The 13,694-nt window shown below is 40.4% G+C and overlaps 1 protein-coding gene across 5 annotated transcripts in view; it reads right to left on the reverse strand.

Moving 5' to 3' along the window:
• MIB1 (MIB E3 ubiquitin protein ligase 1) overlaps nucleotides 1-13,694 on the reverse strand; it is a 95,109-nt gene that overhangs the window by 15,559 nt on the left and 65,856 nt on the right. For 4 of the 5 annotated variants that reach the window (XM_077810376.1, XM_077810381.1, XM_077810380.1 and 1 more), the window contains 2 exons: nucleotides 5,705-5,866; nucleotides 386-567 (listed from right to left, as the gene is read on the reverse strand). In XM_077810376.1, the coding sequence (XP_077666502.1) occupies nucleotides 386-567; nucleotides 5,705-5,866 (344 nt within the window). The remainder of the gene's footprint in view (nucleotides 1-385; nucleotides 568-5,704; nucleotides 5,867-13,694) is intronic. The other variant, XM_077810377.1, reaches the window with a different exon arrangement.

The following is a 13,694-nucleotide window of genomic DNA, read 5'->3' on the forward strand; positions in this document are numbered from 1 at the left end:
ATGCCCCACTATTTTTAAGTATCAGTACTTGATACAGAGAAAGAACACTGAAAGGGCATGGATATAGAATTACTCTATAAGATGAGGAGGGACATGCTGCGCATGCCTCAAGCAGAACAGGGAAGCTTGCTCTGTACTGATGCTCATTTTGTACTTAATTCGTTGACCTCAGTTTCAACTAATTATTTTGTAAATAACATTCAAGACATATGCAGCAGAATATAACTACTTACCTTTATCTTGATTTTCAGTAGTCTATTATGACTAATAATTGAAAAAGAGACTTACTGTTTTTTTTTAATTCTACTTCAATTGATCTATCCCAAGGAAATGAAGACCTGTAAACAGGATGCTCAGAAATTCCATATTGTATTTATATACAAACCTGACTTTTTCTTTGTGACATTTAGCCAATGCTTTGCAGAGGCTAGGATCAGGGCAGAGGTCAAGAGGAGACTGACCCTTCTTATTACGAATACTGAGGTCAGCTCCGTTTGCTGCCAGAAAGCAGGCAATAGATGCTGCACTCTTCTTCTCTGCTCCCTGGGTACCAAGTCCCATTATTAACTGAAAGAAAGTAAACAGACAACTGACTTGAGATTCTCTATTTAAATACTTGAGAATATAGTCTTACTACTCAAGGAAGCAGACCATTTAACATGTGCACATATATAAGAATATATTTTCTAAATAGTAGTTTGATTATATCTGAGCATGCATTTTTAGCTTATCTGCAGTTCTAATATGAAAATCATTGTACAATTACCCAATTTTCAACCAGATAAGTTCCCTGCATAGACTAATTCATTAAAGGCAACAACATCTAAGTATTCAAAACACAATGTAATCTCTGTGCACCTGTATTCTGGGGTTACAGAACCAGTGCTCTCCAAATCTAACCCTAACTCTGTCACAAAGCTTAATGGTAGCACATAATTCCCGTCAGTTTTCTTTATACCAGTTTTTGTAATTATCCTGCTTTGACCAAACAGTTAAGGGAAAGAATGTAAGGCCTTTTATCTAATGTGAGTGTGGATCCATTATGCCACCTTAAGCAAACTTCAGCCTTTCGATAATAAAGATCTTCTATAGATTTAAAACCTGCAGAGTAGGAACTAGAACAACACACAACTTAACATTGAAAATATGTCTATCCTGGAAGACTATGGACAGGTGAAGAACTAGAAGGATAACATCACAAGTACCAAGGAAGAAAAACAGAAGAAATGAACGAGGAAGTGATTTCCCTTTCTACTGTGACACTTATTTTGAATTGAATAAAACATCAGTAAATTGGGAACTAAGTAAAACATGAAGGTCGCTATTATAACAAATACAATAACAGAACAATATTATATTATAAAACAGCCAGCTATGGAACACTTAATTTTAGTAAAATAAACTTTTCACATTAACAACTTCCACTATGAGCAATGGGAAAAGAAATAGGTGAATGTGCTCCATGAACATCAAGAGGGTTTTTGTTTGTTTTTTTGAGAACCTGCTAGCCACCGCATCATGTGGGGAAAACAAACCAAGACCCTTTACCTCAAAGTAGACTTACAGCATCCAGTGTAACTGTAGTCTTGCTTCAGCAATAGCTTAGTCAGTTGTAATATTTCATATCTTGATCACCATTTTACAGACACTGAAGTCACACTGAAGTCTCAAAGGACTGACAGCTTTAAAACTTTAATTTAACCTCAGTGCTACAGTGGAGCAAGAAATCATCTTTTCATTCTAAATATTTCAAAGATCTTTTAAATCTTAGATTCACTGTGTAGTATGGGCTACAGAAGTCTCTGATGGCCCACATTCAAAAAAAAAAAAAAAAAAGCAGCTATTGGATGATTTTAACAATGAAGTTACTAAAACTCAGATTTATCAGATAAAAATCAAGAAATGCAGATCTACTTTATGCAACTTAATGTTGTCTGTTAGCATTTAGTGGTCATTGTCCTAATGTGAGGGAGGATGTAATAATGTTGCAAACACTACTACTTAAAAGGCCAAATTCTGGGATTACAATTAATCTTCTTTCAAAGGTTTTAATCCAACTTCGGTATTCATATTACTATCCTACTTAAAGATATAATACAAATTCTTCATGAGATGGCCTTAAAACTCCAGTAAATACAATACAATAAAATTTGCATATATTTTACATGCGTGCACATAACTCCAAAGGACTTGAATGGGAGCAATATACACTCATGAGGGTAGACTGTGAACCTAAAAAGGCTTGTTATTGAAACAATAATTTACAGTTAAATTTGGTTTTTAATAGTAGAGGAAATAAGAAAACACCAGCCTTCTGCTGTACCTAAACTATTTGATATTGTAACGTACATTAATTATTGTATATTAGCCTTATTTAGGCAATAACAGATGGGCACTGAGATGGCCTCCTTAGATTTGATACATTTCTGCAGGATTAACAATATCAAACAATATTTTGAGAATGATTCAAGATAGTTTCCAGGCATGCATTAGCTAGACTTTTCAAATGGGTACTGCTCTCATTATATGAAGTGGACAATTCAAGCAAGATTACAAAATCCTTGCATGTAAGCACCAGTCTCCTCCACATCCTGCATGCTTCCCAAATATTTCCTTTAGTTATGCAAAAGTTCTTCTTGTGACAAAGGATACATGTAAATATAAGTGGGAAAAGCCCAGATCCATGACTGACCTCAGTGGGAGCTGCTGCTGGTTGCTCACCACTTATTTAGGTGTTTAAATATGTATTTATGAGCTTAACTTTCAACCAAGATTTAAAAAAAAACAAAAAAACAAAAAAAAACGTAAGTTCTGTTCTGACAATATATTACTTCCAAGTGAAGTACACAACTCAAAGAAATTGGAAGACTACGGAATACAATAGTTTGGCAACCCAACCTCTCTTAAGAATGACTTAACCAGGAAATCTTAAGATGAGGAGGAGAAGACTGGTAGGAAGGAAGGAAGGAAGGAAGGAAGGAAGGAAGGAAAGGGGGGAAAAAAAGCTTCAATTTCATGCAGATGCTGCCAGTGAAAAGGGGTGGTCACTGAAAAACCAATTCAATGCAGCGTTGAATCTGAGAAAGAACATTCATGTGTGTCACGCTTACTGTATGCTTACTTCAGATGTAACTTCTCAAACACAAAGCATTTTTAGTAACTTGTCACAAAGTTCATTTCAGACCACGGAACTGAAACTGACCCTTTATTGTTCTTTTATCCCACTTATTTAAGAGGAGTTCTGTGTAATACTGCTCCAACTTTTCCTTACATATGCCAATCACTTAGGAGGAACAGTAAATATTCATTAAAAAATAATATTTCAAATCCTTCTATAGAACACTCAGGCAAGTATACTTCAACTGAGTTAAGAATGTGTATTTTTTCCTAATAGCCCTATTCATAACTTTTTGATCTTGACAGGTATGCCTGCTTGATACATCCAATTTTGCTTCCTTTTATTACTTGTACAGTGGTTACTATTAAAAAGTTATTAAGTATCACACAGATGATTTTCAGAGTTAACAGTTACATCCCTATCTTATTTATATAGGTTGGTACATTAGTAAATGTTGACTTTTTAATGATGTCCAGTGAATTTACAGTTTTGAATAGCTGCCTTTTTTCCTATAAAACTTTTGTTTAAATGAAACTGTCTCTGGAATATTATGTACAATTACAATAAAAAATGACTACATAAAATAGGCACTTTGTTACTCAGCAAATCTGACCCTTTGGTATATTCTGAATCAAATATTTTAGCGACAGAAAATAGTTTTTACTTCTGTTTACATCTGTTAGCCCTGCAGAGTCAACACAGACATGAATGTGATGTATGAATTCTACTCCTGGTTTCTGTAGCAACAAAAATTTTACTTCCAATTGCAAGGTAAAATTCAATCTTATACCAACAAAACCCTACTGTTTTAGCAGGGTTTACAGGAGTAACTGAGGGGGGAAATTCTGCTTTAATCAATCAAGAGAGGGAGGTCGCAATTGGTGTACGTTTGGTCCCACAGATTCTTTATTAACAGAGGTGAAGTTGCATGATCAAGAAAGAATTCCACCCGACTTTCAGATCCCAGGTGAGTTAGCAGAACTGGCCATGGTGAAAAAAGCCAACTATTTTTAACTTTAAATTGAGCAAGTTTGAGCTAGAGTCACTGAGAAAAACATTGTTCTACTATACTGTCTAGAATGCTTTTCAAAGCAAAACTGAATTGTAATGTTATGATTTAAAACAAGAGTCAAGAATTTTGACTGAGGCACCCTATAATTACACTATGGCATGTTTACACATCACTCAGTGATGTATTAAGCAGTATCTCTACAGATATGTGGATGTGTAGAAATATTTTATGCATCAAGTGCAATAAAAGCAAAAATTTCTGAAATGTAATGTACACACAATGACAAATATACACACACAATAGCAAACCAATGGTAACAAAATCATCATTTTAAAATGTGATTTGTTTTTAAAATCACCAAAGCACTTAACATTCAAAAAGGATTAGTCTATAAAATTTTTCTAAAATGAGGCAATATAGCAGTCAAGAGCATTTGACTTTTTAAAAGATGTGTCTAAGAAATAACTTAAAAAAAATTCATCTCTAGACAGAAGCATTGTGCGTCGTTTTTTTAATCAGGAAGAAGTGTAAGTCTCTCAATTAGAAGTTTAATTTAAATAACCTCCTTTGCCTTAATTATAACATCACTAGTAGGCGTAGTTATTATTCTTTGTACTAAGGTATGCCAGTTCAGTCTAAGAGGTGTGAAAAAACACCCCCCTGAGCGTTGCAAGTTTCAGCGCTGTAAAGTGCCAGTGTAGACAGCGCTCCCAGCGCTGGTACCTATTCCCCTTGTGGAGACAGCATTTTTAGAGCGTTGTGAGAGCTCTCCCAGCACTATGCTGCGACTACAAGCGGCAGCCTTTAACGTTGCCAGTGAAGACGTGCCTTTAGAAAGATCTCTCCTATTTCTCCATTTACTGTATATGGATTTACATCCTTGTAATAATATTTAAACTGCAATTTTATCACAATAAGATAGTTGCCTTATTTATCTCTTTCCCCTTCTCCCCAACATCAATGACCATCCTTAGTTTTTTGGGCATTAACAATTTAACTTTGATCCTTGTTTTTCATAGTTGGTGAGACACCAGCCGCATCAGAATGGACTTCTGAAATGAATTTGTCAGGACACAGATATAACTTACTAGGTAACATGATTAAGCTACAGCTAAATGCAAATAACCTGCATAATTTCTCTAAGTTTTAGAGCTAAAACACAAAACATAAAACATAATACATGAAAGCTACAAACAAAGCCATGCAAGATGTTAAATCAAAGCATATTTTATTCTTAATCTCTGTACTATATTACTGCTCATTTGTTTCTATTAAAAATAATTTCTTCCAAATTCCTGGAACTCATACAAGTTCACTACCAAAGACAAGTCTATGATAATATTTTTGGGCACACACACCTTTTTCTTTAAAACAGATGAGTTAATGAAATAATAATAATAAGCATAAAAAAGTGCATATGTAACAATTTGATTTTAATATGGCCCCGCAATTTGGTGAAGAATGTCTCTAAATAAATCTGTGCTGACAACAAGCAGTTCAACAGTACAGAATCTTCAGACTAGACTACAGAAAGAGGTGTACGGGAAAGAAAGTAATAAACAAATTTTATTTACTGTGTTCTTTGATGGCTCCCAAGCAGTATCTACCTTGCCCACATCTTGCATGTCTTGGAGCTGGCGAAGCTGTGACAAAGTATGATGCCTCAGGGCTTCATGTAGGGGAGTATCCCCATCTTTATCCTGAATATCCAGTTTAGCACCTGCACGGACTAAGAGCTGAAAGAGAAAGAATCTTATTTAGATAACACAAGGAAAACTACCAATATTGTTTTAAGGAAAAAAATGCAATGGAAAATCAGTTCTTTTAATTACCCTAAAAGGCCTGAAAATGATAAAGAAATTCTGATTATTTACCTTACAGTAATTGATCGAGACATGTTGTCCCTATGTGTATTCCACTTCAGGTGCAAACGCACTCAATACACCTGAGTACGGAAGACTTTACATTAGTAGTGTCTGATGGTCTGTGCTTGTGCCCTCTACCTCTGAACTGAGGGCACAAGGGGCAGCAAGGACCAACCGCCTCTCCAGTTCCTTCTCTACCACAAATCACTTTAGGAAAGAATCTGAAGTGGAGAGAAAGGAGAGTGGGTAATGGAATACACGTAGGGATTACACATCTCAAACTCCAGTTACCATAAGATAAGTAACCAGAATTTCTCTTCTATGTGATGGGCCCCAGGGTATACTCCACGTGAGGTGACTCTCGAACAGTATTCATTGAAGAGGACACAGGACCCCTGCTGTATCACAGACTGCAGGACTACTGTGCCAAAGGATGTGTCTGCTGACGAAGCTTGTATCAGGGCACAATGCGTAGTAAAGGTACAAGAGAGGCCCATATTGCCACACTACAGATACCCAGAAGGGGAACATCCAAAAGAGAATCTAGCCTGGGCTCTCACTGTCAGCTTATAGCAAAAGCAAGCTGCAATCTGAAATCCACTTAGAATGTCTTTGTGAGGAGATTGCTTCCCACTTAATCTGTTTAATAAAGGAGATAAAAAGCTTCAGAGATTTCCTGAAGGGTTTGTCCTCTATATGAGGAGCATCCAAAGAATGAGACTTCCTGTCTTCTCCAGTTGCATGAAGTTTTGGGCAGAAACCAGGTAGGCTATGATCTGATTTAATGGAATTTAGAGAGTCTTTCTAATGAATACAGGGTGCAGCCTGAAAAAGCTTTCTCCTTACAGAAAACTGTGTAGGGTGGGTCTGCCATAAGGGCCCCCAAGATCACCTACTCTTCTAGTGGACCGCAGTCACAAAGGCCATCTTTATAGACAGATGAAGAAGGGGCAGGAGGCTAAAGATTCCAATGGAAGATTCATGAGCGCTGACAATATGAGATCAAGATCCTAAGTCAGCATAAGTTTCAATACCCAAGGAGAGGTTCTGGCAAGGCCTTCTACCAGAGGACGGAAAACATTAATCACTGCCAAGTGCATTAGCAGCAAGCTGTGAGACAGACCCAGTCATTTTAAAGAGGAGATAGTATAGAATGATAGGAATCTGTGAGACCTTTGGAAATATCAGATGATGCGGGGACCAGATAAAATTTTATTCCATTTTGCAGCATACCACTTTCTTGTAGAGACTTTCTGCTATTATTGATGATGGATTGTACCACCTCTGAACATGACCTCTCTAAGCTTACTGTTCATCCAAATACTGGGCTTTTAGATTGAGGGATGCTAGGATTGGGATGGGAGATATTTTTTTTTGTCCTAAGTCAGCAGGTCCAACACAAATGGATTCATATGCACAGATAAGAAGCCATCTGAAAGGATGCTGCTGAAACAAAGTTGCCTCAGAAAACAGGGTGCCACTTGGCCTACCGATGCTTTACCCTGCTTGATTTTCCTCAGAAATCAAGGTAAGACAGAAATGGGTGAGGAAATCATACATGAGCAGGTCTGAACACTGCACTAGGAAAAATGTCCCCCCAGGAGTTGTGCCCCAGAACTGCTCACAACCAGTAGGCCGGGTATTTCTTCTTCTCTCGGGACACAAAGAGGTCCCATTATGGGAATCCCCGCTGACAGAATATGCTCTGTACAACTGAGTCATGAAGTTTACACTTGTGGTCTCTGTGGAAGTGCCAACTGAGGCTGTCCACTGAAGTGTATATTATTACTGATAGGTGCACTGCCAAAAATGGTGATCTGGAGTCAGCTACACCTATTCCAGAGCTTGATCACTTCTATGCAAAGAGGAGTGGATCTTGCTTCTTCCTGTATGTTATATAATATACTGTAGTCACACCATCCAACATGACCTGAATGTATAGGGCATGGATGAAGAGCAGGAACCTTTTGCAGGCTTTGTGTAGTGCTTGCAATTTGAGGAGATTGATGTGAAGCTTAGATTCTTACTGGGACCAAGCGTCTTGAGCCACAGTTTGTCCAGATGCATTTTCAATTCAGTAGGGAGGCATCCATAATTAGCTTCTTTGTGGTTGGAATGGGGTACAAAGGAAACCACTATCCATACAGTTTCTCTGTCTTCCTACCAGGTGAAGGATGTCAGAACACTGGGAAATTGAGCAGAGACAGCCTGGGCAACAGAGTCTCAGAGAGTAAACTGTCCATAAGCATGCCTGAAAACACCAAAGATGAAGCCCTGAAAAGGGGATTATTCTCCCATTTTTGAAAGGGAAAGGCAATGCCCTAGTGTGCCAATTGCCACAGCATCACTTTGCTTTCCATTCCAAGCAAACTGTTCATGCTGGTTCTTCTTGAGCATGTTAAGTCTGGTATAAGGAATCTACACCACCTACAGCAAGCTGCGTTTATGCCCGGCCAATCATCCACAGAACAGATTTTTACCATTAGACAAACTGTTGAAAAAGCCTAAGAATTTTGGCCCACGAAAGAGAAGGCATGCATATAGCCTTTATTGATTGAAAAGCTGCCTGACTGTTGATCATTGCTCCCTTGGGCTCTGCCTGCAAGCTGCTGGTGTGCCTGGCTAGCTCCTCAACCTTCTCATAGAGATGTACCATGAAAGTGAGAGCTGTGTTCACTGAGATGTCCAACTGCTTTGAATACAACAAACAACAACATCCATCAAGGGTGCATGGCTGTACCGATCTGTTCAACACAGTTATTGACCAAATGAGGGAAACCGTCACTAATTGCATATCAGAGTTGATATTGCATGACTTCTGCATAACAGACCTGGAATACACAGATGACTCAGCTATATTTACATCCCCACAAACTAATCTCATCAATGCCCTGAATATATTTATAGAAGACGCAAGTAGGCTTGGTCTACTTGGAAGAAGACTGAACTGACAAAAGTGGCTGATGGACTTCTACCCCTACCCATAATAATCAATGGACAAGAAGTTGATTTCATTGAGTATCTTAGCTCTGTTGTCACCAAGGGAGGTTGCCTTGCTGACATGAAATATCAAATCAGCAAGCCTGTGGGTGTTATGCAGACTCTTTGGAAGCCTCCATGGCGTCAATGCCACATATCAACTCAGACTAAGATAGCATCTATCAAGCAGCAGTGACTTCTGTCCTTTTATAAAGCTCTGAAATCCAGGCCACCACAGACACAAAAATGTGCCAGCTAGATGCTTTCAACATGAAACAGCAATGATGTATTGAAGGCACATGGTGATTTCATCATGTTACACAAAAGGATGTCAGGTGTTGGACCAACCACCCTCCAAGTGTTTTCCCAAATGACTCAAAGCTGGCTCAGGTGGCTTGGCCAGAGTCTATATCCATGCCAGCTTGATATGTCTGATCCAACAAAAGCTGGCGGGACAAGACCTCACAGGCTACCTCAGGCACACTCGAGTGATGTCATGGCTTCCAACCTCATCCACATTATAGTCTTAATACGGAGCAGGCTACAACATTGGCAGGAGACCAGGCTCTCTGGACACGGGTGATCCAAAGGATTCTATGCTCCATGAGTGGGAAAATTAATGAACGGTGTCATATAGGTACAGGAGGCCACATGGCGTAAGAGGGGAAGGCAGCATCAGCATCACTGTCATCTGAGAGCTGAGTCGAAGCTGGATGATGAGGTCCCTCACAGCTTGGAATCTGACCTGGTCTAACTATGCTGTGGCTGTAATCAAATCCAAAGTTGCTTCAATAAAGTCTATCGTTTGTGTGGCAATTAAAAGGGACTTTTCTTGTTTTACCTGGAGCCCTGAGGATTGAAGGAGGCTGAGAAGTGATAGGGTTGTTCATCATATATCTCAGTATGATCAACTTGTAACCAGCCAATCATCAAGGTAGGGAAATACTGGCAATGCAGGTAAGCTGTCACCACGGATAGCACCTTCTTGAAAACTCTAGGGCCTGTCAAAAAATGGAAGGGAAGAACTCTGCACTGGTAATGGTCTAGGCCCACTGTAAATCTCCTGTGTGCTGGGTGAATGTCTATCTGAAAATAGGAGTCCTTCAATCAAGAGCTGCAAGCCAGTCACCTTTGCTCTGAGAGGGGATTAGAGAGATGATCATTCTGAATCTTGAAAAGCAAATGAACATACGCACTTCAGTCTCTAGAATGGGGTCTCCAGTCTCCAATCCTTTTGGGGATGAGGAAATACCGTGAATAAAAAAACCTTCCCACTATGCTGAGGAAGCTCTAGAGTTCCTAGCTGAAACAGGGAGTCTACCTCCTGTCTGAGCATCCTCTCTTGAGACGAGTTCATAAAGAGGGATGAGAGGAAGGGGGTTTTTATGGTAGGAATAGAGAGAAATTCTACTGCATAGCTGATGACAATGATTTCTAGGACTCGTCACCAGGGAGAAACAGGCCAGACAGTCACTGAATGGAGAGTGGATGCTGGGTGATATGGGAACTTTGTTTGTAGCTCTTGAGGGTCCCATCAACAGGGTTTCTTGGCAGAAGACTGGGGAGAGAACAATGGAAGGATCTTCTCTCAGCTGCACTGCCCACTCTGGCACTTTCTGGGAGGCTTGTAAGGCTTTGGTGGTAAAAAGGCAGAGGACCAGGGTACTGTTTAAATGGTGGTGATTTGGAGCATTTTCTCTGAGGTGCTGTCACATGTATACCCAAGGAGCAAAGGGTTGCATGAGAATCCTTAAGGATATGCAGTGACTTATTCGTTTTGTCACTGAGCAGACCGTCACTCCTGAAGGGGAAATGCTCTGCCACAGCTTGAATTTTCTTGGAAAACCCCAAGGACTGGACCCATGAAGTCTGAAGTAGTGTCCACTGCAACTACTGAACCTGCAAGAGTGAGAGGGTGCCCAAGACACTGAGGAACCTTTTTCAGGGCTAATCTTGCATCACAATACGACCAGTGTAGCCAATGTCTTCGTTTCAAGCTCACCAGAGAAGTGCGAGTTCTCAGAATTCCACACGGGGAGCCAATGGTACCGGATGCCTAGTAACGCCTCAAATGGCCAACAATACTGCAGAATGACAGCCCAGTGATGTGGGTACATCCCTAGTGATTACCAGTTCTGAGTGTATTGGTGAATCCAGGTCAGCATACACAGCCAGGTCATCGAGGATATGATATCCAACCCCTGATGATGGGGAGTGGCAGGGAAGGTGGAGCCACTGTGCAATCACTAACTAGGAAGACCCAAGCAGGCCATGCAGCACTTGAAGGTGAGATCTAGGGCATGCTAAGTATTCCAAATGGTGGAGCTATTGAGGGAAATCCCCCAGACCCCTACTAATAATATCTAACTCACTAAAAACTATCTAAAAGTGTTTATTTACAGAAAAATAAGTCAGAGCAGGATTGCGTGTAAAGCTGCAGACACTGAAGAGGTTCCTTCTCGTACCATGGGCAATACCAAGGAACTGGACAGGTGATTGGTCTGTGCCACCCACTGTGATCTCAATTCAGAGGACAGGGAAACAGGGGGCACAGGCATGGGCCGATGGATAATGCTGATGAAAAATCTCCCAGTCTCAGGCTATATCTATGCTACAAACTACAGATGTGATTCACAGATCGCATACACATGCTAGCTTGATGAGAGCTAATGCGAGAATGTGTATGTGAACTGGGAATCACACCTCTAGTTTGTAGTGTAGATGTAGCCTCACACACATGAAGTGCACAAGTGCCTCGAGTGGAATATGCGTAAGGACAACCACTTGAAGGAGGACTTTATTTTACTGTAATTTAAATAGAATATTCACATTTCATTCTGTATTTTCCAGGCTTTGTACTCCAATTCCAATTAGGATTTTAGTTATATTCAATTGCTCTATGTTTTATTTCAGCATGAACTTGATTTCAAGCTGTATTTTGATGGGGAGCTAGGATAAAAACCATGCCAGAAGACCCACACCATGCTTTTTAAGACTTGAGAGATATCCTACATGTAAACAGTGCAACACTACAGAAGCAATATATCAGAAATAAAGGAAGGCTAACAAGGTGAATCTCCAAATGGTTTCCATAAAATTGTTCAGAATTATTACATTTTTACATGATATGTATCTTTACACCATAAGAAAGTTACGATAGCGTCAAAATCAACAGAGCAATTAAATGTGTGCATACGTCTATCATTATTCAGCAAAGCACTTAAGCACCTGCTTAAAGTTAAGGATACGCTTAAACCCCATTGAAGGCAGTGAGATTTAAGTATCTTCTTTAAGTTAAACAGGTGCTTAAGTGTTTTGCTGAACAGAAATGGACTGCTGAATCAGCCCCTCTATGATTAAGGAGTACAATTATATCCTGCACTGAGGCTTGAAAAGTGGAAAGTGCAAGTGGAAAGTTTCCTTAGTGAGCGTGTAGCCTAAAGCCATCACTCTACACAGAACGCAAGGTTTCGTTTAAATTTTTTTCTTCGTAACAGTTTTCTAGTGAAGTCATAAGCATACATGTGATACATATCAGTCTAACACACATTTCCAAAGTAAATCCAAATAAAGTCAAACTCTAAGAAAAGAAATGATAAAAATAACGAAGATATCCCATATCATTAGCAACTTATACTGGCATTGTACATTATAAAACAACCAACTGATGAAGAACTGAAAAATCCACCATTATATCTCCTGACAATACTTACAAATTCTTTACTCTTAAAGAAATTAAGTTGCTAGCCAATATGCTTGTGAAGATAACTGTCAAATATGAGTTGATGCAGCACTACTTTCCCTAGTCCACAGATAGATCACAACAGCAGCGTGAAAAACAAGATGGTCAGTTTCATCGCTGCTATTAAAAAAAAACTGTTAGCAGTTAAAATGTCAAAATATCAACTTCAGACTTCTAAGAACTGGCAAAAACCATGAGTAGCAGCAGAGGCAAAAAGACCCCAGAAAGCAGAGATATGAGGAGGAGCAAGAGGAACAACCCTCCCCTCCAGCAGCCACGATACTCTCTGAGAGGAGTCTGGTAGCAGACAATCCCCCACCATAAAACACAAGAGCCAGAAGGGTCTAGACCAGGGGTGGCCAACCTGCGGCTCCAGAGCCACGTGCGGCTCTTCCGAAGTCAATACGCGGCTCCTTGTCTAGGCACCGACTCCGGGGCTGGAGCTACAGGCGCCAACTTTCCAACGTGCCGGGGGGTGCTCGCTGCTCAACCCCTGGCTCTGCCACAGGCCCTGTCCCCACTCCACCCCTTCTTCCCGCACCCTCCCCTGAGCCTGCCGTGCCCTCACTCCTCCCCCTCTGAGCCTCTGCAAGCCACAAAACAGCTGACTGGGAGGTGGGGAGAGGGAAAGGGAGGCAATGATCAGCGGGGCTGCCAGTGGGCAGCAGGTGCTGGGAACAGAGGAGGGGGGCTGTTGACCTATTACTGATGGGGGGCTGTTGACTTATTACTCTGGCTCTTTGGCAATGTACATTGGTAAATTCTGGCTCCTTCTGAGGCTCAGGTTGGTCACCCCGGTCTAGAGGAAAAGAGACACCAAACAAATAAAGCTCCTTTCTCCTTTCCAGACCCCGGAGCAATTTGGAACTTAAATTTCCTCAGGACCTAATAGCCAGAAAACGATGTACAAGACTGCCCTTCCTATCCGCAAAGCAAGGTCCAGGGACAGCAGCCAGGTAAAAAACCCTAGCACCTTCC

Source organism: Eretmochelys imbricata, chromosome 2 (assembly GCF_965152235.1).
Source record: "Eretmochelys imbricata isolate rEreImb1 chromosome 2, rEreImb1.hap1, whole genome shotgun sequence".
Lineage (NCBI taxonomy): Eukaryota > Metazoa > Chordata > Testudines > Cheloniidae > Eretmochelys > Eretmochelys imbricata.